The sequence below is a fragment of the Pongo abelii genome, chromosome 19 (assembly GCF_028885655.2).
Source record: "Pongo abelii isolate AG06213 chromosome 19, NHGRI_mPonAbe1-v2.0_pri, whole genome shotgun sequence".
Taxonomy (NCBI): domain Eukaryota; kingdom Metazoa; phylum Chordata; class Mammalia; order Primates; family Hominidae; genus Pongo; species Pongo abelii.
The window spans coordinates 94,279,310-94,303,270 of record NC_072004.2 but is presented as its reverse complement, the minus strand read 5'-3'; the positions used below and the strand labels follow the sequence as shown (position 1 = coordinate 94,303,270).

Genomic DNA, 23,961 nt, shown 5'->3' with positions numbered 1-23,961 from the left:
ACAGTGTGTATCAGAATTTCATTCCTTTCTATGACTGAGTATTCTATTGTATGGATAGACCACGTTTTGTTTAACCTGTCATCATTTGATGTGCATTTGGGTTGTTGCCACCGTTTGGCCCTTGTGACAAATACTGCAATGAACATTGGTGTGTCAGATTTTGCAGGGACCTGTTCTTATTTTTCCTGGGTGTATCCCTGGCAGTGGAATTGGTGGGGTGGGGGGTGGGGAGGGGTTGGGTGACTTTAGGTTTAACCATTTGAGGAGCTGCCAGACCGTTTTCCAAAGCAGCTGCACCATTTTACATGTCCAGTATTATCTATGATTTTTACAATAAGAAAAATAAAATCAAACGGAAAAGGGTAAGGGGACAAAAACCACCTGTGGTGCAAAGATCTTACCAGCTAACTAACTCCCTCAAAAAAACACAGAGGAGGCAGAAGAGCTGGGGTGGCCACACAGCATGCACGGTGGTGCGTGGCAGAGGCATGGTCTGCAGTGTGGCATTCGGGGGCTGCTGTAGCTGTGCACAGAACAGAGCACGGGAGGAAACTTCCCAGCGTGTTAGCATCTGCTGTGTCTCCTTTTCAGTTCTTTCCTGTATTCAACCTTTAAAATTATGGCATTTATTACGTTTGTCATCAGAAAAATAAAATCTGGAGAGACAAGAAAGGAGACAGACTCCCCCGTGGTGCAGGGAACTTACTTCCAGTTTTCTGCATCCTCTTTTTGTTCCTATCCACAGGGAAGAGCCTTTAAAGTAAGTCCCAGCCGTCCCAGCTCAGTTTCGTCACACTGCCCTCTAGGGGCTTTCTGGCCAAACTGCAGTGCTGCAGAAGGACGAAGGGTGGGGGTCCCACGCACAGATGGACTCTTGGGTGCAAAAGTGACCTTGGTCTGAGCCAGCACCGGTGTCCAAACATACCCAGCTGAATCCTCACCCATACTGAAGCTCTCTGTTTTTGTTTTTGTTTGAGACGGAGTGTCTCTCTGTCGCCCAGGCTGGAGTGCAGTGGCACAATCTCGGGTCACTGCAATCTCTGCCTTCCGGGTTCAAGCAGTTCTCCTGCTTCAGCCTCCCAAGTAGCTGGGATTACAGGTGCCCAACACCACGCCCAGCTAATTTTTTTTTTTTTTTTTTGAGACAGAGTTTCTCTCTTGTTGCCCAGGCTGGAGTGCACTGGCGTGGTCTCGACTCACCACAACCTCCGCCTCCCGGGTTCAAGCGATTCTCCTGCCTCAGCCTTCCGAGTAGCAGGGATTACAGTCATGTGCCACCACGCCTGGCTAATTTTGTATTTTTAGTAGAGATGGGATTTCTCCGTGTTGGCCAGGCTGGTCTCGAACTCCTGACCTCAGGTGATCCGCCCACCTCGGCCTCCCAAAGTGCTGGGATTACAGGCATGAGCCACCATGCCTGGCCTAATTTTTTGTATTTTTAGTAGAGATGGGGTTTCGCCACGTTAGCCAGGCTGGTCTTGAACTCCTGACCTCAGGTGATCTGCCCACCTCAGCCTCCCAAAGTGCTGGGATTACAGGCATGAGCCGCTGAATCTGGGCGGCATTAAGTACATTCACAATGTTGTGTAACTATCACTATCTATTTCTAGAAGTTTTTCATCATCCCAAACTGAAACTCTGTCCCCATTAACCAATAATTCCCTATTCCTCTGTTTGCCCAGCCCCTGACAACCACCTTTCTACTTCGTCTCCATGAATTTGCCCATTCTAGGCACCTCGTACAGGTAGAGTCATACCTTCTTCCACAGCTGAAGCGTTGCACTTAGCATAATGTCCTCAAGTTCATCCATGTTGTAGCGTGGGTCAGATTTTATTTTATTTTATTTTATTTTATTTATGAGACGGAGGCAACAAAGCCCAGGCTGGAGTGCAGTGGTGCGATCTCGGCTCACTGCAACTTCCGCCCCCCAGGTTCAAGCAATTTTCCTGCCTCAGCCTCCTGAGTATCTGAGGTTACCGGCACGTACCACCATGCCCAGCTAATTTTTGTATTTTTTTAGTAGAGACGGGGTTTCACCATGTTGGTCAGGCTGGTCTTGAACTCCTGACCTCAGGTGATCCGGCTGCCTCAGCCTCCTAAAGTGCTGGGATTACAGGCTTGAGCCACTGCACCCAGCTGGCAGATTTCATTTCTTTTTATGTGCATACATTTTAAAGTTTCCAAAATATGTAATACTCTTCTAAGTTGAATCCTATATGTTTTCAAATTGTTAACATTTCTATTAAATTTATAACTCAGACACTACTTAGTATCTCAAGGAGGAGGCACAAGGTTTTGATGAGGACACAGAACTAAAGGTGTGCCAAGTGCGAACAGTTTCTTGCATAAAGAAGATAAGGAAATGGGCTGACCACAGTGACTCACACCTGTAATCCTAGCATTTTGGGAGGCTGAGGCAGGAGGATGGCTTGAGGTTAGGAGTTCAGGATCAGCCTGGACGATATAGCAAGACCCTATCTCTACAAAACAGGAAGGGAGGGAGGGAGGGAGGGAGGGAGGAAGGAAGGAAGGGAGAGAGGGAGGAAGGGAGGGAGGGAGGCAGGGAAGAAGGGAGGCAGGGAAGGAGGGAGGGAGGGAGTGAAGGGAGGCAAGGAGAGAGGCAGGGAAGAAGGGAGGGAGGGAAGGAGGGAGGGAGGAAGGAAGGAAGGAAGAAATGAGCTGGGTGTGGTCATGTGCTCCTGTAGTCCTAGCTACTTGGGAGGCTGAGGCAGGAAGATCCCTTGAGCTCAGGCATTTGAGGCTGCAGTGAGCTAGGACTGAACCACTGTACTCTAGCCTAGGTGGCAGGGCGGGACCCTATCTCTGTTTTAGAAGAGAAAAAGATAACAACTGTCATGAAAAGATGTGAGGAAATACAATGAGATGCCCGACTGAAGGCTCTGAAAACACACCTGCTCGAGTTCGAATGTGTGCTCTGACACCTGACTTGTTAAGTTCCTTGGCTAAGTAACTTTACCTGTCTGTGCCTCCCATGCCGATCCGTACGTGGGGGACAATGACAGTAGTATCTGCCCCACGAGTGGTTGTTGAGAGGATGAAAGTGGGAGTAGGAGACCAGAAATGATGATCACAGAGATGCTGGTTATCTTGGTCAGGCCTCACTCAAGGGTAGCTGATAATTTTATGTCTTACATTGGGGATGACAGTGACCCACACAAACAGCACAGCACTGCATGAAAAGCTGGTGAGTCGATACAGAGTCATACTGAAGGTCTAAGGAGGGCTAGGGTAGCCTGCAGCAGAATGAGCATGAAGGCTCTGCTGAAAGGGCATTGCTCCCTGGACCTCTGGCAGGATCCTCGGTAGAAAGCTGACATTGAAATATTTTGAAGAGCTTTAGTTAAAAAGTTAAAAACAGCCCAGTGCAGTGGCTGACGCCTGTAATCCCAGCACTTTGGGAGGCTGAGGCGAGTGGATCATGAGGTCAGGAGATCGAGACCATCCTGGCTAACACGGTGAAACCCCATCTCTACTAAAAATACAAAAAATTAGCTGGGCGTGGTGGCGGGCGTCTGTAGTCCCAGCTACTTGGGAGGCTGGGGCAGGAGAATCACTTGAACCCGGGAGGCAGAGGTTGCAGTGAGCCAAGATTGTGCCACTGCACTCTAGCCTGGGCGACAGAGCAAGACTCTGTCCGCCCCCCCACAAAAAAAAAAATAATAAATAAAAATAAAAAAACCAACGTTGGCAAGGCTATGGAGTAAAGGGAACGCTTATATGCTGTTGGTGGGAATGTAAATGAGTTCACCCACTGTGGGGCACACTTTGTAGATTTCTTAAAGAACTGAGAAAGCAACCAGCATTTGACCCAGCAATCCCACTGCTGAGTGTATACCCAAAGGAAAATAAATCGTTCAACTGCACTGCGCCCGTATGTTCATTACCACACTATTTGCAATAGCAAAGACACGGAATCAACCCAAGTGCTCATCAGTGGTGACTTGGATAAAGAAAATGTGGTGTATATACTATGGAATACTATGCAGCCGTAAAAAGGAAGGAAATCATGTCCTTTGCAGCGACACGAGTGCAGCTGGAAACCATTATCCTAAGGGAACTAATGCGAAAACAGAAAACATGTTCTCACTTAAAAGTGGGAGCTAAACATTGGGTACACATGGTCATAAAAATGTGAACAAGAGACACTGGGGAATACAAGGAGGCGGGAGGGAGGAAGCAGGGTAAGGGCTGAAAAAATACTACCTATTGGGCGCTATGCCCACTACCTGGGCGATGGATCCGTTCATATTCCAAACCTCAGGGACACACAATACACTCATGTAACAAATCTGCACATGGGCTTCCTGTTTCTAAAAATCAACAAAGATTGTGAGACCTGCCCAGTGGCCAGCTGGCTGTGTATCTTCTCCACCAATGAGGCTGCATTACTTCATCTTCCTCTCCCTGGGAGGGGGAGCAGGGGTGGGGCCGTTAATGGCCACAGTGGCTGACTCACCTCGTGGCGAGAGGAACCTCTCTCATCTGACGTCTTTCCCAGCCTTGGTCAGATGACTCCACATTGAATCTGGCATTTATTTCCTGAGGCAGGAACCTAGATCCAGTTTGCCTCGAGTCAGGATAGGCCCTTTATCCAGGGGCTAACCAGAAATCACAGGGCACAGTGAACCACTCAGCTCGGGCTGGCTGTGGCCGGTGAGTGACCGCATGGCCTGAGCAGGCCACCTCCTCCTGGGCTGATGACTCAGTCTCACGTGTCGAGTCGGGCACCAGGAGACTCATATAGAATTGGCCCTGTAATTTTCTTCTACATTCCTCTTCTCCAAAAGGAAGAATAAACATACAACCCTTTGTTACAAATTTTAATTCCTGGTTTTCTGTAACCAAGACTCATGCCTCGCTTTTCTCTGAGACAGACATAAGTAGAACATTGCTGCAGATGCTCATGGTGTGTACGCCCATCCAAGTCTTAATCAGACCAGAGGGGGTCCTCTCTTCACATTTATACATGACAGCCACGTTCACGTTAGCCCAGTAACTAGGACCATTGAAAAGATACAATATTTTGGCTGGGCGCAGTGGATCACTTGAGGTCAGGAGTTCAAGACCAGCCCAGCCAACATGGTGAAACCGTGTCTCTACTAAAAAATACAAAGATTAGCCACGGGTGGTGGTGCATACCTGTAATCCCAATTTTTTGGGAGGCTAAGGCAGGAGAATTGCTTGAACCTGGGAGGCAGAGGTTCCAGTGAGCCGAGATGGCACCGCTGCACTCCAGCCTGGGTGACAGAGCAAAACTCCGTCTCCAAAAAAAAAAAAAAGAAAACATACAATTTTCACTTCATCTCTTCCTGCCATTGCTTACCTCCTGAGGAAGCCAGAATTGGTGGGAAAAGGCCAAAAGAGAAGGAAAAGGCAGAATGTGAAGCATTTCATTAGAACAAGCACGGGTGTGTCTCATCAGTAAACTTATTGAGCCATTACTGTGTGCAGGGAACTGTGGAAACAAAAGGGTTAAGACACAGCCCTTACCCTCTATACTTGCTCTCTGATTAAGGAGCAAGATGCAGAAGAAAGGCAAATCTAATATAAAGTGGGAGTCAATGCTGGTCAAGTGATACATACAGTGGAAATCACCATAGAAGCTGGGAAGCCAGGATAGGGCTTCAGCCTGTCTGTGGTGGCAGGTGCCCAGGCTGGACAGGGCCACTGTTCCCTGCCTGAAAGGTTAGTTTTTATTTTATTTATTTATTTTCTTTTTTGAGATGGAGCCTCGCTCTGTCACCCAGGCTGGAGTGCAGTTTGCAATCTTGGCTCACTGCAACCTCCACCTCCCGGGTTCAAGCGATCCTCCCGCCTCAGTCTCCTGAGTAGCTGGGATTACAGGCATGCATCACCACGCCTGGCTATTTCTTTTTGTATTTTTAGTAGAGACGGGGTTTCACCATGTTGGCCAGGCTGGTCTCGAACCCCTGACCTCAAGTGATCCGCCCACCTCAGCCTCCCAAAGTGCTAGGATTACAGGCATGAGCCACCACACCTGGCCTGAGGGATGAGTTTTTAAATGACTTCCATAGCCGTCATTAGGTTCTGTCAGCCACTGGAACACACTCCTTTGTTCTTTTCCTCCTGCTTGGAAAACGCCAAGGCTGTTGCCAATGTAGTATCTTCAGCAAAGGAAGGAGGCAGCTGAATCAGGAGCCCAAAGTACAGAAAGAAGCCACAGCTCATCACGCCTGATGAAGGGAATTCAGAGCAGATTCCTAATTTTCAAAAATTCCATGCTTTGGCTCTTCATAGTGGAAAAATGCAGAATTATAAGTTTAAACTCAAATGGGAGAAGCGCCTGTGAATTAATGTTTTGTGAAAAATAAAACAGGAGACAATATAATCTACATACTGCATGACGTTTTATGTGTGAAGATGCACATGGAAGAGAATATTGGCCGGGCGCAGTGGCTTACACCTGTAATCCCAGCACTTTGGGACGTCAAGGTGGGAGGATCACTTGAGCTCAGTTCAAGACCAGCCTGGGCAACATGGTGAAACATCGCCCCTATCCTTTTTTTTAGAATAAAATTTAATTTAAAAGAATATTGGGGCCAGGCGTGGTGGCTCATGCCTATAATCCTAACACTTTGGGAGGCCAAGGTCAGGGTATTGCTTGAGCCCAGAAGTTTAAGACCAGCCTGAGTAACATAGCAAGACCCTGTCTCTACAAAAAAAAATATAAAAAATTAGCAGGGTGTGGTGGTTCACACCTATAGTCCCAGCTATTCAGGAGACTGAGACGGGAAGATCACTTGAGCTTGGGAGGTCAAGGCTGCAGTGAGCTATGATCATACCATTGCACTCTGGCCTGAGTGACAGAGCAAGACTGTCTCAAAATCAATAGTGGAATATTGGAAGGAAATACATCAAAATGTTAGCTATGGGTAATGAAAGTAGGAAAGTTTTTTCTTTTCTTTTCTTTTTTTTTTTTTTTTTTGAGGCGGAGTCTCACTCTGTCCCCCAGGCTGGAGTGCAGTGGCGTGATCTCGGCTCACTGCTAGCTCCGCCTCCTGGGTTCACGCCATTCTCCTGCCTCAGCCTCCCGAGTAGCTGGGACTACAGGCGCCTGCCAGCACGCCTGGCTAATTTTTTGTATTTTTAGTAGAGACGGGGTTTCACCGTGTTAGCCATGATGGTCTCGATCTCCTGACCTTGTGATCCACCTGCTTTGGCCTCCTAAAGTGCTGGGATTACAGGCATGAGCCACCACCCTTGGCCAGGAAGTTTTTTCTTTGTTTCCTACGTTTAAGTTTCTATCAGTGAACATGCATTATGGCTTTCTTTTTTTTTCCACTTTTTATTTTTTTGAGACGGAGTCTCGCTGTGTCACCCAGGCTGGAGTTCAGTGGCGCGATCTCGGCTCACTGCAACTTCTGCCTCTGGGGTTCAAGAGCAATTCTCCTGCCTCATCCTCCCAAGTAGCTGGGATTTCAGGCGTGTGCCACCACACCCGGCTAATTTTTTGTATTTTAGTAGAGGGTTTCATCACGGTGGCCAGGCTGGTCTTGAACTCCTGGCCTCAAGAGATCCACCTGCCTCAGCCTCCCAAAGTGCTGGGATTACAGGAGTGAGCCACCGTGCCTGGCCACCCATTATGTTTAAACTCAGAATAGACAGTGCACAGGATTGTTACAACGAAATCCCAGCGCCCCTGCGCCGGGTGGAGGAGCTGAGCAGGAGGAGGACTTGTCCCTCTCCCTGAGCTTGGTGATCCCCGTCTCTCCACAGGAAAGGCCGAGGGGGACGGCAAGATGCACATCACCCTCTGTGACTTCATCGTGCCCTGGGACACCCTGAGCACCACCCAGAAGAAGAGCCTGAACCACAGGTACCAGATGGGCTGCGAGTGCAAGGTAAGCAGGTCCCGCCTCTGCTGGGGCATCACCTCCTCCCACTGTCTCCAGATGGACAGCAGGGGTTTTGATCCCTGGCTTTCCAGGGCCTGTTAATCCCCAGCTCCTGATTTAAGACCAGGCTCTGAGAAGGTAGAGTCATCCCAGGAGTAAGGCTGTCTGGCTGGGGACAGCCCTGAGGCACATCTCTGTCAAGGGATGTCTGGAGTGTAATCTCAGGACTTTGGGAGGCTGAGATAGGCGGGTCACTTGAGGTCGGGAGTTGGAAATCAGCCTCACCAACATGGCGAAACCCTGCCTCTACAAAAACACAAAAATTAGCCGGGTGAGGTGGCGCACGCCTGTGATCCCAGCAACTTAGGTGGATGAGGCTTAAGAATTGCTTGAATGTGGGAGGTGGAGGTTGCAGTGAGCTGAGATCACACCACTGCACCCCAGCCTGGGTTGACAGAGTGAGACTCTGTCCCCCAAAAAAAGAGGGGGATGTCTGGAAGGCTAGGAGATTTGAGAGTAAGAGCATGAATTCAGCTCTGTTACCTGTAGCTTCCAGAAAAAGGAACTGTATGGGGAGAGAAAATATGGTCCCATGGGTAATTTTCTACAAATGTGCAAGTGCAAACGCTTGTGTGGCTTATGAGAAGGCACTGCAGGCCTTACGCTTTTTCCAACATTCCCGACATTTTCACACCTGGGTTGGTGTCTATGTGGGGTCTGTGTGTTGAGAACACCTGAACACCTGCTCCTCTTAAAATGAGCCCGGAGGTTGTGCCAGGCACAGTTGGAGCAGCGCAGCACTTAGATGTGGCTGTGGAAGGTGAGATCACCGCCTCCAGGGCTCCCAGGCTGGCTCCTACCCTGTGGGCTCCTAGCACCCTATCCCCACCCTCCCCACAAGAAGCATTGCTGAGTGCTGAGCGCCTCCCACCCTGGGTCACTCCCAGTGAGTCTGGGACCAGGAGACTCTGGTGAGGCTGTGGGGATTGGCCTTCCCTGGGGAGCTGCCTGGGGCTGCCCTCCCTCCTGACAGCCACCAGCCCCTTCTCAGCATGTTCAAAACAGGAATTCTGAACTCATAGTCTCCAGCCACATGTATGTTAAGTGAAACTCCTCTGTGCCCAGCATGAAATCAAAAGCAAGTTTTTCCTTTTTCTTTCCATGGCAGTGAAGGCGGTCATCCTCTTGTAGCATAGGGTTCCTTGGCCAAATTGCTAGTTGCCGATGACCTCAGGGCTCGGCTTGCGAGCAACACTGGGCTGGAATCTGTCTCCAGGAAACCCAGGCCCTTTTATTGTTGCTGTGTCCTCCAGAGGGCAGGGCCAAGCTGAGGCCATTCTCTCATGCTCAGGAAGGTAGAAGATGGCCCAAAGGGAAGCACACCTGCAGTAGAAGGGGGGGCAGCAGTGGGCGGGGCACAGCTTCCCTGCAGGTAAGACCCCCTCGCAGGCCAGCCGCCTGCCCCTGCAGGAGCTGTGGGTCTCGGGAGAGGCTGCCATCCCTGTACACCGCACGTAGGCACATTGCCAGGTTCTGGACATGCCCCCAGAGCAGCCTCCACCCACCCTTTCCTGGGTCCCTGACTCCATCCCCCTCCGTGTGCCCCTCCCCAGATCACGCGCTGCCCCATGATCCCGTGCTACATCTCCTCCCCGGACGAGTGCCTCTGGATGGACTGGGTCACAGAGAAGAACATCAACGGGCACCAGGCCAAGTTCTTCGCCTGCATCAAGAGAAGCGACGGCTCCTGTGCGTGGTACCGCGGCGCGGCGCCCCCCAAGCAGGAGTTTCTCGACATCGAGGACCCATAAGCAGGCCTACAGCACCCCTGTGGCCAACTGCAAAAAAAGCCTCCAAGGGTTTCGACTGGTCCAGCTCTGACATCCCTTCCTGGAAACAGCATGAATAAAACACTCATCCCATGGGTCCAAGTTAATACGATTCTGCTCCCCCTTCTCCTTTTAGACACGGTTGTGGGTCTGGAGGGAGACGTGGGTCCAAGGTCCTCATCCCATCCTCCCTCTGCCAGGCACTATGTGTCTGGGGCTTCGATCCTTGGGTGCAGGCAGGGCTGGGACACGCGGCTTCCCTCCCAGTCCCTGCCTTGGCACCGTCACAGATGCCGAGCAGGCAGCACTTAGGGATCTCCCAGCTGGGTTAGGGCAGGGCCTGGAAATGTGCATTTTGCAGAAACTTTTGAGGGTCATTGCAAGACTGTGTAGCAGGCCTACCAGGTCCCTTTCATCTTGAGAGGGGCATGGCCCTTGTTTTCTGCAGCTTCCACGCCTCTGGCCCTAGTGTAGCACTCCCTGCCCCTGACAAGTGCCCCCATCGCCCCGGTGCCCACCATGAGCTCCCAGCACCTGACTCCCCCCACATCCAGGGGCAGCCTGGAACCAGTGGCTCGTTCTTGAAGGAGCCCCATCAATCCTATTAATCCTCAGAATCCCAGTGGGAGCCTCCCTCTGAGCCTTGTAGAAATGGGAGCTAGAAACCCCAGCTGAGCTGCGTTCCAGCCTCAGCTGAGTCTTTTTTGTCTCCTGCACCCCCCGCCCACATGCTCCCCAGCTTGCAGGGGGAATCGGTGAGGTCCTGTCCTGAGGCTGCTGTCCGGGGCCGGTGGCTGCCCTCAAGGTCCCTTCCTGAGCTGCTGCGGTTGCCATTGCTTCTTGCCCGTTCTGGCATCAGGCACCTGGATTGAGTTGCATGGCTTTGCTTTATCCAGGCTTGTGTGCAGGGCCTGGCTGGGCTCCCCATCTGCATATCCTGAGGACAGAAAAAACTGGGTCTTGCTGTGCTCTCCCAGGCTTAGTGTCCCCTCCCTCAAAGACTGACAGCCATCGCTCTGCACAGGGCTTTCTGCATGTGACGCCAGCTAAGCAGAGTAAGAAGTCCAGCCTAGGAAGGGAAGGATTTTGGAGGTAGGTGGCTTTGGTGACACACTCGCTTCTTTCTGAGCCTCCAGGACACTCTGGCCTGTTTTAAGAGACATCTTATTTTTCTAAAGATGAATTCTCAGATGATAGGTGAACCTGAGTTGCAGATATACCAACTTCTGCTTGTATTTCTTAAATGACAAAGATTACCTAGCTAAGAAACTTCCTAGGGAACTAGGGAACCTATGTGTTCCCTCAACGTGGTTTCCTGAAGCCAGTGATATGGGGGTTAGGATAGGAAGAACTTTCTCGGTAATGATAAGGAGAATCTCTTGTTTCCTCCCACCTGTGTTGTAAAGATAAACTGAAGATATACAGGCACATTATGTAAACATACACATGCAATGAAACCGAAGCTTGGCGGCCTGGGAGTGGTCTTGCAAAATGCTTCCAAAGCCACCTTAGCCTGTTCTATTCAGCGGCAACCCCAAAGCACCTGTTAAGACTCCTGACCCCCAAGTGGCATGCAGCCCCCATGCCCACCGGGACCTGGTCAGCACAGATCTTGATGACTTCCCTTTCTAGGGCAGACTGGGAGGGTATCCAGGAATCGGCCCCTGCCCCACGGGCGTTTTCATGCTGTACAGTGATCTAAAGTTGGTAAGATGTCATAATGGACCAGTCTGTGTGATTTCAGTATATACAACTCCACCAGACCCCTCCAACCCATATAACACCCCACCCCCGTTCGCTTCCTGTATGGTGATATCATATGTAACATTTACTCCTGTTTCTGCTGATTGTTTTTTTAATGTTTTGGTTTGTTTTTGACATCAGCTGTAATCATTCCTGTGCTGTGTTTTTTATTACCCTTGGTAGGTGTTAGACTTGCACTTTTTTAAAAAAAGGTTTCTGCATCGTGGAAGCATTTGACCCAGAGTGGAACGCGTGGCCTGTGCAGGTGGATTCCTTCAGGTCTTTCCTTTGGTTCTTTGAGCATCTTTGCTTTCATTTGTCTCCCGTCTTTGGTTCTCCAATTCAAATTATCACAAAGTAAAGGATCTTTGAGTAGGTTTGGTCTGAAAGGTGTGGCCTTTATATTTGATCCACACACGTTGGTTTTTTAACCATGCTGAGCAGAAAACAAAACAGGTTAAGAAGAGCCGGGTGGCAGCTGAGAGAGGAAGCCGCTCAAATACCTTCACAGTAAATAATGGCAATATATATATAGTTTAAGAAGGCTCTCCATTTGGCATCGTTTAATTTATATGTTATGTTCTAAGCACAGCTCTCTTCTCCTATTTTCATCCTGCAAGCAACTCAAAATATTTAAAATAAAGTTTACATTGTAGTTATTTTCAAATCTTTGCTTGATAAGTATTAAGAAATATTGGACTTGCTGCCATAATTTAAAGCTCTGTTGATTTTGTTTTCGTTTGGATTTTTGGGGGAGGGGAGCACTGTGTTTATGCTGGAATATGAAGTCTGAGACCTTCCGGTGCTGAGAACACACAAGAGTTGTTGAAAGTTGACAAGCAGACTGCGCATGTCTCTGATGCTTTGTATCATTCTTGAGCAATCGCTCAGTCCGTGGACAATAAACAGTATTATCAAAGAGAACGTGGGCTCTCTCCGTGTGGCTGTATCCGATGTTCAGAATGGCCACTTCCTAGCTCAAGAATGGGAATCAGCCTCTGCAAGGAGCCTCTCCCATCTGGCGGGAGGGGGCGCCCTGTGTCCTCCAGAGAAACAAGGCCAGTGAGCTCTGAGTCAAATGTGGGATGCAGACCAGGTGCGGTGGCTCACACCTGTCATCCCAGCACTTTGGGAGGCCGAAGTGGGTGGATTGTTTGTGCCGAGGAGTTCGAGACTAGCCTGGCCAACTTCACAAAACCCTGTCTCTGCAAAAAATAGGCGTGGTGGCATGTGCCTGTGGTCCCAGCTACTCAAAAGGCTGAGATAGGAGGATTACTTGAGCCTCAGAGGCAGAGGTTGCAGTGAGCTATAATTGCGCCACTGCATTCCAGCCTGGGCAACAGAGTGAGACCCTGTCTCAAAAAAAAAAAAGAAAAGTGCGATGCGGTGGCAGAGACGGGGCGGCAGAGATGGGACAGGTAAAAGCAAATGTGGTTTTCTTAGGTGGATGAAGAGGCAGAAGTGTAGAAGAGGGTCCCCTTCATTCAGCACATGCCTCTGGCTTTTTATTATAGAGACACGCAGAGCCATGCACCCGTCTCACAGCTTTGACACTGAGGGCTTCATGGCCAGCTTTAGACCTATACTCAGTCTTTACCCACCCGTCATGAAATTATTTGGAAGAAAAAATTCCAGGCATGAAGCAGTCTCATTTATAAATATTCCAGTACACATATGTTTAAAAAATAAAAACTACTTTTTTTTTTTTTGAGACGGAGTCTCGCTCTGTTACCCAGGCTGGAGTGCAATGGCACGATCTTGGCTCACTGCAACCTCCGCCTCCTGGGTTCAAGTGATTCTCTTGTCTCAACCTCCTGAGTAGCTGGGATTACAGGTGCCTGCCACAACGCCCAGCTAATTTTTGTATTTTTAGTAGAGACAGGGTTTCACCATGTTGGTCAGGCTGGTCTTGAACTCCTGACCTTGTGATCCGCCTGCCTCGGCCTCCCAAAGTGCTGGGATGACAGGCGTGAGCCACTGCGCCCAGCCAAAAAATAAAAACTACTTTTAAAACCTTTTTCCAGGCCAGGTACGGTGGCTCACCTGTAGTCCCAGCACTTTGGGAGGCCAAGGTGGGCGGATTGCTTGAGCCCAGGAGTTCAAGACCAGCCTGGACAACATGGAGAAACCTCAACTCTACAAAAAATACAAAGATTAGCTGGGTGTGGTGGTGCATGCCTGTAGTCCCAGCTACTCGGGGGGCTGAGGTGGGAGGATCACTTGAGCCCAGGAGGTGGAGGTTGCAGTGAGCTGAGATCGCACCACTGCACTCCAATCTGGATGACAGAGTGAGACCCTGTCTCAAACAACAACAAAAAATCCAAAATAGCTTTATCACACGTCAAAAACTTACTTAGAATTCATCAATGTCATCATATATCGAGTCAGTGTTCTGACATCTCTGACTGTCTCATAGATGCTTTTGTGTGGTTTATGGGTTGGAATCAAGACCCAAATAAGATCCATCCGTTGCAGTTGGTTGATCTGACTCCTAGGCCTCTCTCTCTCTTTTTAAATAACTATTTTTTTCCTCCAAGGTCACTTTGAACAGTGAGTTTGAAGCTCCCCCTTCTTTCTTTTTTTTTTTTTTTTTTTGAGACAGAGTCTCATGCCATTGCCCAGTCTGGAGTGCAGCGGTGTGATCTCAGCTCAGTGCAACCTCTGCCTCGAGAGTAGCTGAGATTACAAGTGTGCACCACCATGCCCGGCAAATTCTTGTATTTTTAGTAGAGACGGGGTTTCACCATGTTGGCTAGGCTGGTCTCAAACCCCTGGCCTCAAGTGATCTGCCCGCGTTGGCCTCCCGTAAGCCACCGTGCTTGGCCTCCTGGGTCTTATTCTCCAGTTTGTTTCTCCCTGCCCCCACCCTATCCTCGTGCTGAGAAAGATGTTCCCATCATAATTCAAACTTCAATCAAAAGTCTCATAATGCTTCGCCATATGGACTTTTTTTTTTTTTTTTTTTTGAGACGGAGTCTCGCTCTGTCGCCCAGGCTGGAGTGCAGTGGCGTGATCTCGGCTCACTGCAACCTCCACCTCCCGGGTTCACACCATTCTCCTGCCTCAGCCTCCCAAGTAGCTGGGACTACAGGCACCTGCCACCACGCCTGGCTAATTTTTTGTATTTTTAGTAGAGACGAGGTTTCACCATGTTAGCCAAGATGGTCTCGATCTCCTGACCTTGTGATCCGCCCGCCTTGGCCTCCCAAAGTGCTGGGATTACAGGCCTGAGCCACCGCGCCCGGCCATGGACATTCTTTAATGGTGTATTTGAACAGTTAGCTGCCCCCTGGCCCACGTGCATACTTTGTTGTACAGAATCTGTTATTCCAGGGGCAGCCAGAATAATCGTGTTTCCTACTGTGTGCAGTTACTGCCCAAAAAGCAAGAACAAACTTACGACATCTGAAGTTTGTTCCAATGTCACATTAAATGTGATCCACTTAATATCTACTGCAGAAATATTTGGATTGTTTCTTCTGTATGTCCAAATATGTAGGGAAAATGGTTGAGTGGTATACTATAATAATAATATCAAAACTTTCCATTTCATACAAATGAACTTACTTGGCATTTGCAGCCCACATTTGGAGTTTTAGTAAGCAGCACGCCAGGTGATTTATATCCTTTTCATATATTTATGCATTTAAGTCAAACTTGACTTAAACTCATTATGGAAAATTTAAAACATATACAAAAATGCAGAGAATGGTATGACCAACTCCATGTGTCTATGATCTGTTTTCAACAATTATCCATGTTTTGCTGATCTTTGAAAACGATTTAAGATCAGTTTGTAGGCCGGGCGCCATGGCTTACACCTGTAATCCCAGCACTTTGGGAGGGCAAGGCAGGAGGATCACCTGAGGTCAGGAGTTCAAGACCAGCCTGGCCAACATGGCGAAATCCCGTGTCTACTAAAAATACAAAATTAGGCTGGGCATGGTGGCTCACACCTGTAATCCCAGCAGTTTGGGAGGCCGAGGCAGGCAGATCACCTGAGGTCAGGCGTTCAAAACCACCCTGGCCAACGTGGTGAAACCCTGTCTCTACTAAAAATACAAAAATTAGCCAGGTGCAGTGGTGGGCGCCTGTAATCCCAGGTACTCGGGAGGCTGATGCAGAATCGCTTGAACCTGGGAGGCGGAGGTTGCACTGAGCCGAGGTCGCGCCACTGCGCTCCAGCCTGGGCAACAGAGCGAGACTCCATCTCAAAAACAAAACAAAATAAAACAAAAAAATTAGCTGGGCATGCTGGTGCACGCCTGTAGTCCCAGCTACTCAGGAGGCTGAGGCAGGAGAATCGCTTGAACCCAGGCAGCGGAGGTTACGGTGAGCTGAGATCGTACCACTGCACTCCAGCCTGGGCAACAGAGCAAGACGCTGTCTCAAAAAAAAAAAAAGAAAGAAAAAGAAAAAATCAGTTTGTAGACTCACATATGGGGTAACGACATTGTTAGGGACACAACTAGGCACCATTATTTCCTCTCAGTCTTGTTTACCCTGTGAAAGAAAAATGAATGGGGACAGGTGAGGTCAGCCTCAATCCATCAACAGAGATGTGTGCACCCATCATGGAAAAGCAGCAAGAGACCCTGCAAGATCCAATCTGAAGGGATGTGGGGCCTGGTGGTGGAGCTGGGGAGCCACCAGGACTGGTTAAAGAACTATGGAGCTGGCCGGGTGCGGTGACTCCCGCCTGTAATCCCAGCCACTTGGGAGGCCGAGCCGGGAGAATCACTTGAACCCCAGAGGTGGAGGTTGCAATGAGCCAAGGTGGAGCCGCTGTATTCCAGCCTGGGCGGCAGAGCGAGACTCAGTCTCAAAAAAATAAATAAATAAATAAAAATAAAATACTTTGGAGCTGATGGAAGAATTTGAGCCTAGTTATAGGACACATAGTAGCAGTATCTTTTCCCTCCTAATTTTTAATGGATATTTTTACCTGATCTAACTTTAAAAAATAATTAAACCCAAACAGTGGAATTACAATATTTTACTAGCATCAATTTTATGATAGGCAATTTGCTGTGACTATAGATTTTTTTCTTTTTTTTTTTGAGACAGTCTTGCTCTGTCACCCAGGCTGGAGTGCAGTGGCACAGTCTTGGCTTACTGCAATCTCCACCTCCTGGGTTCAAGCGATTCTCATGCCTCAGCCTCCCGAGTAGCTGGGACTACAGGCATGCCACCATACCCAGCTAAGTTTTGTATTTTTAGTAGACACGGGGTTTCACCATGTTGGCCAGGATGATCTCGATCTCTTGACCTCGTGATCTGCCCTCTCAGCCTCCCAAAGTGCTGGGATTACAGGCATGAGCCACCGCACCTGGCCGCCTTCTAACCATTTTTAAGTGTACAATTCAGTTAATTACACATACAATGTTTTTATGGCCATCACCACTATTTCCAAAACTTTTTCACCACCCCCCAGAAACTCTATAACCATTATGCAATAACCCCCGTCCTCCGCCTCCTAGCCCCTGGTAACCTCCAGTCGACTTTCTGTCTCTATGGATTTGCCTATTCTAAATATTCCATCATCCTGCATGATTCCACCTATGTTATGTCCAGCTCACTTAGCACGTCTTCAAGGTCCATTGGTATTATAGCATGGATCCATGCTTCCTTCTTTTTCAGGGCTAATACTCCATTGTGTGTATCTATTACATTTTGTTTATCCATTCATCCATCAGTAGACACTTGGGTTGCTTCCGCCTTTTGGCTATTGTGAATAATGTGGCTATGAACATGGGTGTGCAAGTATCTGTGTCCCTGCTTTTAATTGGTATATATATACACACACACACTTAGTATATGTATATAGATATCTATACATTACAGATATATGTAGATATATATCTACTATATAGAGCCATATATGTATATTCAACATTAACCTACATTAATTAATTCAACATTAATCTTTGAAGGAAAGGACATTAAGCTTGTTTCAAATTCAGCTTCTCTGATTCAGCATACATATATCTAAACTACTACATATTTATATATCTATATATACACTATATATGTATATACACAATATTATGTATACATGTATATACACAGTATTATGTATAATTATTGCAATACAGGCCGGGCGTGGTGGCTCACACCTGGAATCCCAGCATTTTGGGGGGCCAAGGAGGGTGGATCACCTGAGGTCAGGGGTTCGAGACCAGCCTGGCCAACATGGTGAAATCTCATCTCTACTAAAAATACAAAAAACTAGCTGGGCATGGTGGCGCGACACCTGTAATCTCAGCTACTCAGGAGGCTGAGGCAGAAGAATCCCTTGAATCCAGGAGACAGAGGTTGCAGTGCGCTGAGATGGCGCCACTGCACTCCAGACTGGGCGACAGAGCAAGACTCCGTCTCAAAAATAAATAAATAAAATAATAAAATTACAATATAATTATACATAATAGTACACAAAAAAATTGTATTGCAATAATTAAGTCTGGGAGCATAATATATAGATAGTATCTATATCTACATACATAGTATGTACATACATACATGTATACCTATATACATAATATATACATATATACTACGTATATATACTGTGTATTTACTATGTATACATACTGTGTATATACTATGTATCCATACTGTGTATATACTATGTGTATATACTGTGTACATATACTGTGTATATACTGTGTACATATACTGTGTATATACTGTGTATACAGTATAGACATATATACTATGTCTATACTGTATACATAGTGTATATATACAGTTTATATAGTATGTATAGATAGTATGTATAGTAGTCCTATGTTTCGCTTTTGAAGGAAGCACTGTCCTGTTTTCTGCAGTGACTGCACCATTTTACATGCCTACCAGCAGTGTCTGAGGGTTGGTCCCCTCTAAAGTTATTCTTGCTACACCTCCCAAAGTGGAATTCCAAAACTGCCTTGTTAGACCAGCCCGACAATTTACAATATTCATGGAAAGACACTTCCTAGTATGTTCAAAATTCCAAGGTTAAGAAGCCTGGAAGTTATATTAAAAAAATAAAACTGCTGTCTTTGCTGCATCTACTGTGAGAATGAAGACCGTTCCCAGCAACCAACCCATGTATATTCCAGAAAAGGTCAACATTACTCTAAAGGAACACACAGATATTGGGAAGGGCCTGAGAGGAACCCTGAGGAGGAACTATATTTATTTATTTATTTATTTATTTATTTAATTTATTTTTTTGAGACAGGGTCTCCCCCTGTCCCCCAGGCTGGAGTGCAGTAGTGCAATCTTGGCTCACTGCAACCTCCGCCTCCCGGGTTCAAGCAATTTTCCTGCCTCAGCCTCCCTAGTAGCTGAGACTACAGGCACGTGCCACCACGCCTGGCTAATTTTTGTATTTTTAGTAGAGACATGGTTTTACCATTTGGCCAGGCTGCTCTCAAACTCCTGGCCTCAAGTGATCTGCCTGCCTCTGCCTCCCAAAGTGTTGGGATTACAGGTGTGAGCCACCGCGCACAGCCTTGAGGAGGGACTTTAATCACATCAATGTAGAACTCAGTCTCCTTGAAAAGGAAAAGAGGCTCCGGGTTGACAAACGGTGGAGAAACTGAAGGGAGCCGGCTGCTGTTGGGACTCTTCGTAGTCATGTACGTAGCATGGTCAAAGGGGTTGCCCTGGGTTCCATTACAAGATGACTCTGTGGGTGCTCACTTCCCCAGAAACGTCGTTATCCAGGAGAACGGGACTCTTGTTGAAATCCGAAACATCTTGGGTGGAAAATCCATCTGCAGGGTTCGGATGAGGCCAGGTGTTGCTTATTCAGTATCTCAAGCCCAGAATGTCGAATTAATCTTTGAAGGAAACGACATTGAGCTTGTTTCAGTCTTGTTCAAATTCAGCTGCTCTGATTCAGCAAGCAGCAACAGTTAAAAACAAGGATATCAGAAAATGCTGGGGTGCTGTCTACGTCTCCTAAAAAGGAACAGTTCCGCAGGCTGCTGAGGAAGTTCTAAGAGTTGTCCAGCTACAGAAACATGATGTTGGATGACTCCTCAGCCCTAAGTATCTGTGATATTTAGATGACGCAATAAAAGACCTATAGATTTGGAAAAAAATTTTTTAAAAATCACATTGAAAATCACAAAGCATAAGCCATCTACACCTTTTTTTGTTTTGTTTTTTGAGACAGAGTCTCACTCTGTCGCCCAGGCTGGAGTGCGGTGGCGCGATCTCGGCTCACTGCAACCTCCACCTCCCGGGTTCAAGCAATTCTCCTGCCTCAGCCTCCTGAGTAGATGGGACTACAGGCAAGTGCCACCATGCCCAGCTAATTTTTGTATTCTAGTTGAGACAGGGTTTCACCATGTTAGTCAGGCTAGTCTTGAACTTCTGACCTCAAGGTGATCCACCCGCCTCGACCTCCCAAAGTGCTGGAATTAAAAGGCATGAGCTACTGCACCCAGCCCATCTACACCTTTGCAGGGGATTCTGGAGAATTCTGTGTAGCAGGATGACCTATGGAGACAAACTTGCTTCTCACCCGAGGCACCACTCACCTGTCTGTAGCCTGAGTGCTTCATCTATAGTTGGGACCTCTTGCCTGTGGGGCACGTGGTCCACCCCTCCAGCCTCAGCCATCCCAATGGCCTCCTTTTCTTTCCCTTTTTTTTTTTTTTTTTTTTGAGATGGAGTCTCGCTCTGTCTCGCAGGCTGGAGTGCAGTGGCGCGATCTCAGCTCATTGCAACCTCTACCTCCCAGGTTCAGTGATTCTCCTCTTTATTTTCTTGAAGGTGCCAAGCTCGATCCTGTCTCGGGCATTTTGTTCATGCTGTTCTCTCATTCCAGAACCTCCTTCCCTTGCTCCTCTTACAGCCGGCCTCTCCTCATCTTCCCACTTTCAATGGAGGTAGCACATCCTCGCAAGAGTTTTCTCCGATGCCCCAGGCCAAGGTATTCTCCATCACCTCATCCTGCTCTTGGCCTGGTCACCACTGGTAATAATAACTACGCAAATGTGTTCATTTGTTCATGACCTGCGTGTTCTTAAGTCCTTTGTGGGGATAGTCCAGGGTTGATTTGCTCGCCACCACGTGGAACAAAGTAAGTAAGAAATATTCGCTGGACGAATCAATTTGTTTGGTACCACAGGGCCACAGGAAGGGGTGCCAGCCCCAAGAGAACAGTGAAGGCTTTGTGTGGCAGAGGCCTGGAGCCTTCTTCCCCAGGAGTTGGGGACTGGAGCCCTTTAGCAAGTGCTTCCTAGGGAACCTTCAGGTCCCTCTGGGCAGAAAGGAGCCCAGAAGGGTGGATATTTGGGGGAGATGGCTGGCACCAGAGACGGCTGGCACCAAGGGGGCTGGGACTGCAGGAGGCTGTGTGGGGCGGGGACTTGGAGGGAGGTGAAGGGCTTGGAGCAAGGGGAAGGGCTGGCGAGTGTGAGCGTGAGAGTCAGTGGGTTTTGAAAGTGTGTGAGTGTGGTGGGGTGTGTGAGTGTGTGTGAGGATGTAAGATAGAATGTATGTGTGTGTGTGTTGGCGGAATCCCTGGGACCAAACTTATTGTAGAAAGGGTGGCATCCTGCCCAGCTGCATTTAGGGGAAGGACTTCTGCCAGCCTAGGGCACATCTGGCTGAGGTGCCCCTTGAGCTTGAGAGCAGTACCAGGGGACCGATGCAGGGAATCCGCAGACTAGAAGACCAGGGTGCACCTCCCCAAACAGCCAGCTGCCTGGAGTGGCTCTTTGGAGCCTGGGTAAACCCCTGGAGATCTGTCCTATTCAAAGGAGGCAGAGAGCCCCCAAAATGATTGAGGTTGGGAATTCCAACCACCGATGGGGGAGAGGTATTAAACTAATATAGTTTACCAAAATGAAACAAGAGAAAAGGCCAGGAGGCCGGGTGCAGTGGCTCACGCCTGTAATCCTAGCACTTTGGGAGGCTGAGGTGAGCAGATCACCTGAGGCCAAGAGTTCAAGACCAAACATGGCGAAACCCCATCTCTACTAAAAATACAAAAATTAGCTGGGTGTGGTGGCGTGTACCCGTGATCCCAGCTACTCTGGAGGCGGAGACACGATAATTGCTTGAGGTGGAGGTTGCAGTGAGCTGAGATTGCACCACTGCACTCCAGCCTCGGTGACAGAGTGAGACTCCACCTCAGAAAAATAAAAAACAAGAGAAAACTACAAAATATGTTTCCTGACTTGTGCCAAAGCATCTCGGAGCAGCTGCTGCTCTTGCTAATGCCCTCTGTGCTCCCAGCTCCTGGCTGCCACCTGCCCAGGCCTGGGCTGCCGCCTTGCACAGCCATTCTCCTGGCACGGTCAAATGTCTGAGAGTCAGCACCATTTAGGAAGGATGATTTTCTCCACCCCTTCTGAGACTAGAAACAAAATGGAAGGGTCATAAGAATGGTGCCAAGCAGCCAAAAGAGCCACTTCCTTTGGGTACCAACAGGTGGCGTGGCGTCATGGCTCCTGTCTTCCCCAAGTGCCTGTGCCCAGCAGCTGCCTCTGCCTGTGCATCTTCTGGGGCGATGCTAATGGCAGATTTCCTGAGAGCCCTGTCCCATCTGCATGGATGGGAAGGACGACATACATTGCTGTTCTTCCTGAGGTAAGTGGCATCCCTCCCAAACCTGGGAACTCAGGTCTCCGTGGACCGCACAGACACCTGAGAAAAGGTTTTGCATCAGAGGCTGATGGCAGAGGCTCTACCAGTCCAGCAAGTCACCTGACTGATGTGAAGGGTTCCCCTAGAGCAGGAGGGACATCTGGGCTGAAAACCCTCATGTGAAAAGGCCTGGGTCCCCCAGGCACTCGGCACCTATGAAATGCAACTCCAGTGGGTGGAAAAGCAAGTCCACGATTGCACTCCCCTGTCAGGCTAGGGAGGAATGCTGCTATTGCAATTCAGGGGCAACACACCCACCCCCGCAGACCTGAGGGTGGCTGCAATTGTCAGCCACACCCAAAGAATGCAGGGCAGGCTCACTGTGGATAAATGTTTATGAAAGAACCACATGGAAATTGAAATATTTGAGATGAGACTGAATGATCTCTAAATCCTAAAAAAGAAAACTAGAGAAACATTAAAGATGAAAGAATAAAATATTCTGTTATAGAAAGCTGTAACCAAAACGGATCACATTAGAACTTATCTCAAGAAAAAGGTGCATTAACAGAATAGTTGTATTGTCACCCAAAAATTACCTGGTCGGCTCCTTGCCTGGAAGGTCAAGGTAAGATGGACTCGACTCCTCTCCTGGTTTCACAGCCTGTAGAAGATGGCTGAAGATTTGGGCTAATTTCGGGAGAGACCTACGTTGCATTTCTTTCTTTCTTTTTTTTTTTTAGACCAAGTCTTGCTCTGTTGTCCAGGCTGCTGGAGTGCGATGGCGCGATCTCAGCTCATTGCAACCTCCGCCTCCCAGGTACAAGCGATTCTCTTGGCTCAGCCTCCCTAATAGCTCGGATTACAGGCGTGCACCACCATACCCAGCTAATTTTTGTATTTTTAGTAGAGACGGGTTTTCACCATGTTGGCCAGGCTGGTCTCGAATTCCTGACCTCAAGCGATCTGCCCACCTCGGCCTCCCAAAGTGCTAGGATTACAGGCGTGAGCCACTGTGCCTAGCCTTTTTTTTTTTCTTTTCTTTTGAGACGGAGTCTCACTCTGTCGCCCAGGCTGGAGTGCAGTGGCACATCTCAGCTCGCTGCAACCTCTGCCTCCTAGGTTCAAGGGATTCTCATGCCTCAGCCTCCTGAATAGCTGGGATTACGGGCGCCCACCACCACACCCAGCTAATTTTTGTATTTTTAGTAGAGACGGGGTTTCACCATGTTGGCCACGCTGGTCTCGAACTCCTGACCTCAAGTGATCCGCCCACCTTGGCCTCCCAGTGTTGGGATTACAGGCGTGAGCCACCGCGCCCAGCCCAAGGATTCTTACAGATAGGGCATAGTCTCAGCATCAGACTAATATGGTTATCTTGTTTGCTTTTTTCAAAAAACACCAGCGCCCAGGTAATAAATACCAGGTGAATTTTGTTCCAAGTACATCTAGCCTCTCTCCCCATCTCCAGTCCCTGCTTTAGGATCCGTGGGGAGGGCATGGAGATTCGTTTTGGGTTGTTTACCTGTAACTTCACCCTACTCATCATTCCTACTTATATCAAAAAAGACACAGCAGATATGACTGTGTTTGCAAAGTCCTGCCTTTTGGATAAAGTAGTTTATGCCCATCCTGTGCTTCTCTGAGTTTCTGAGGTCAGGCCAGGAACCAACACTCTCCACCTGCCCAGGGGAATGGGGAAGAAGCCAGTGAAGTTGCCTCAGATCAAGAGGATTTTTAAAAATACTGCAAAAGAAATACGTGCTCACAAATACTCAGCTAAAACCTTCGCAGAGCTGTCAGAGGACAAAGCTTTTGGAGGGAGTGGGTGGAGCTAGGGTTGCACAGCGGCCACCAGACTACAAAGGTCAAATCTCACACTCTCAGATCCCTAATTCCGAAGAGCCATTTCCTTGGCAGCCCT

General features: G+C 48.4%; 1 protein-coding gene and 1 pseudogene across 6 annotated transcripts in view; both read left to right on the top strand.

The window, feature by feature from the left end:
* The window catches only part of TIMP2 (TIMP metallopeptidase inhibitor 2), a 73,474-nt gene extending 61,100 nt beyond the window's left edge, over window positions 1–12,374 (top strand). For all 6 annotated transcript variants that reach the window (XM_024234462.3, XM_054535820.2, XM_054535816.2 and 3 more), the window contains 2 exons: window positions 7,760–7,884; window positions 9,492–12,374. In XM_024234462.3, coding sequence (XP_024090230.1) covers window positions 7,760–7,884; window positions 9,492–9,689 — 323 coding nt within the window. In that variant the 3' untranslated portion in view covers window positions 9,690–12,374. The remainder of the gene's footprint in view (window positions 1–7,759; window positions 7,885–9,491) is intronic.
* Window positions 12,375–18,510: 6,136 nt separating this feature from the next.
* On the top strand, window positions 18,511–19,650 carry LOC112129705 (large ribosomal subunit protein uL6-like; annotated as a pseudogene).
* The last annotated feature ends 4,311 nt before the right edge of the window (window positions 19,651–23,961 follow it).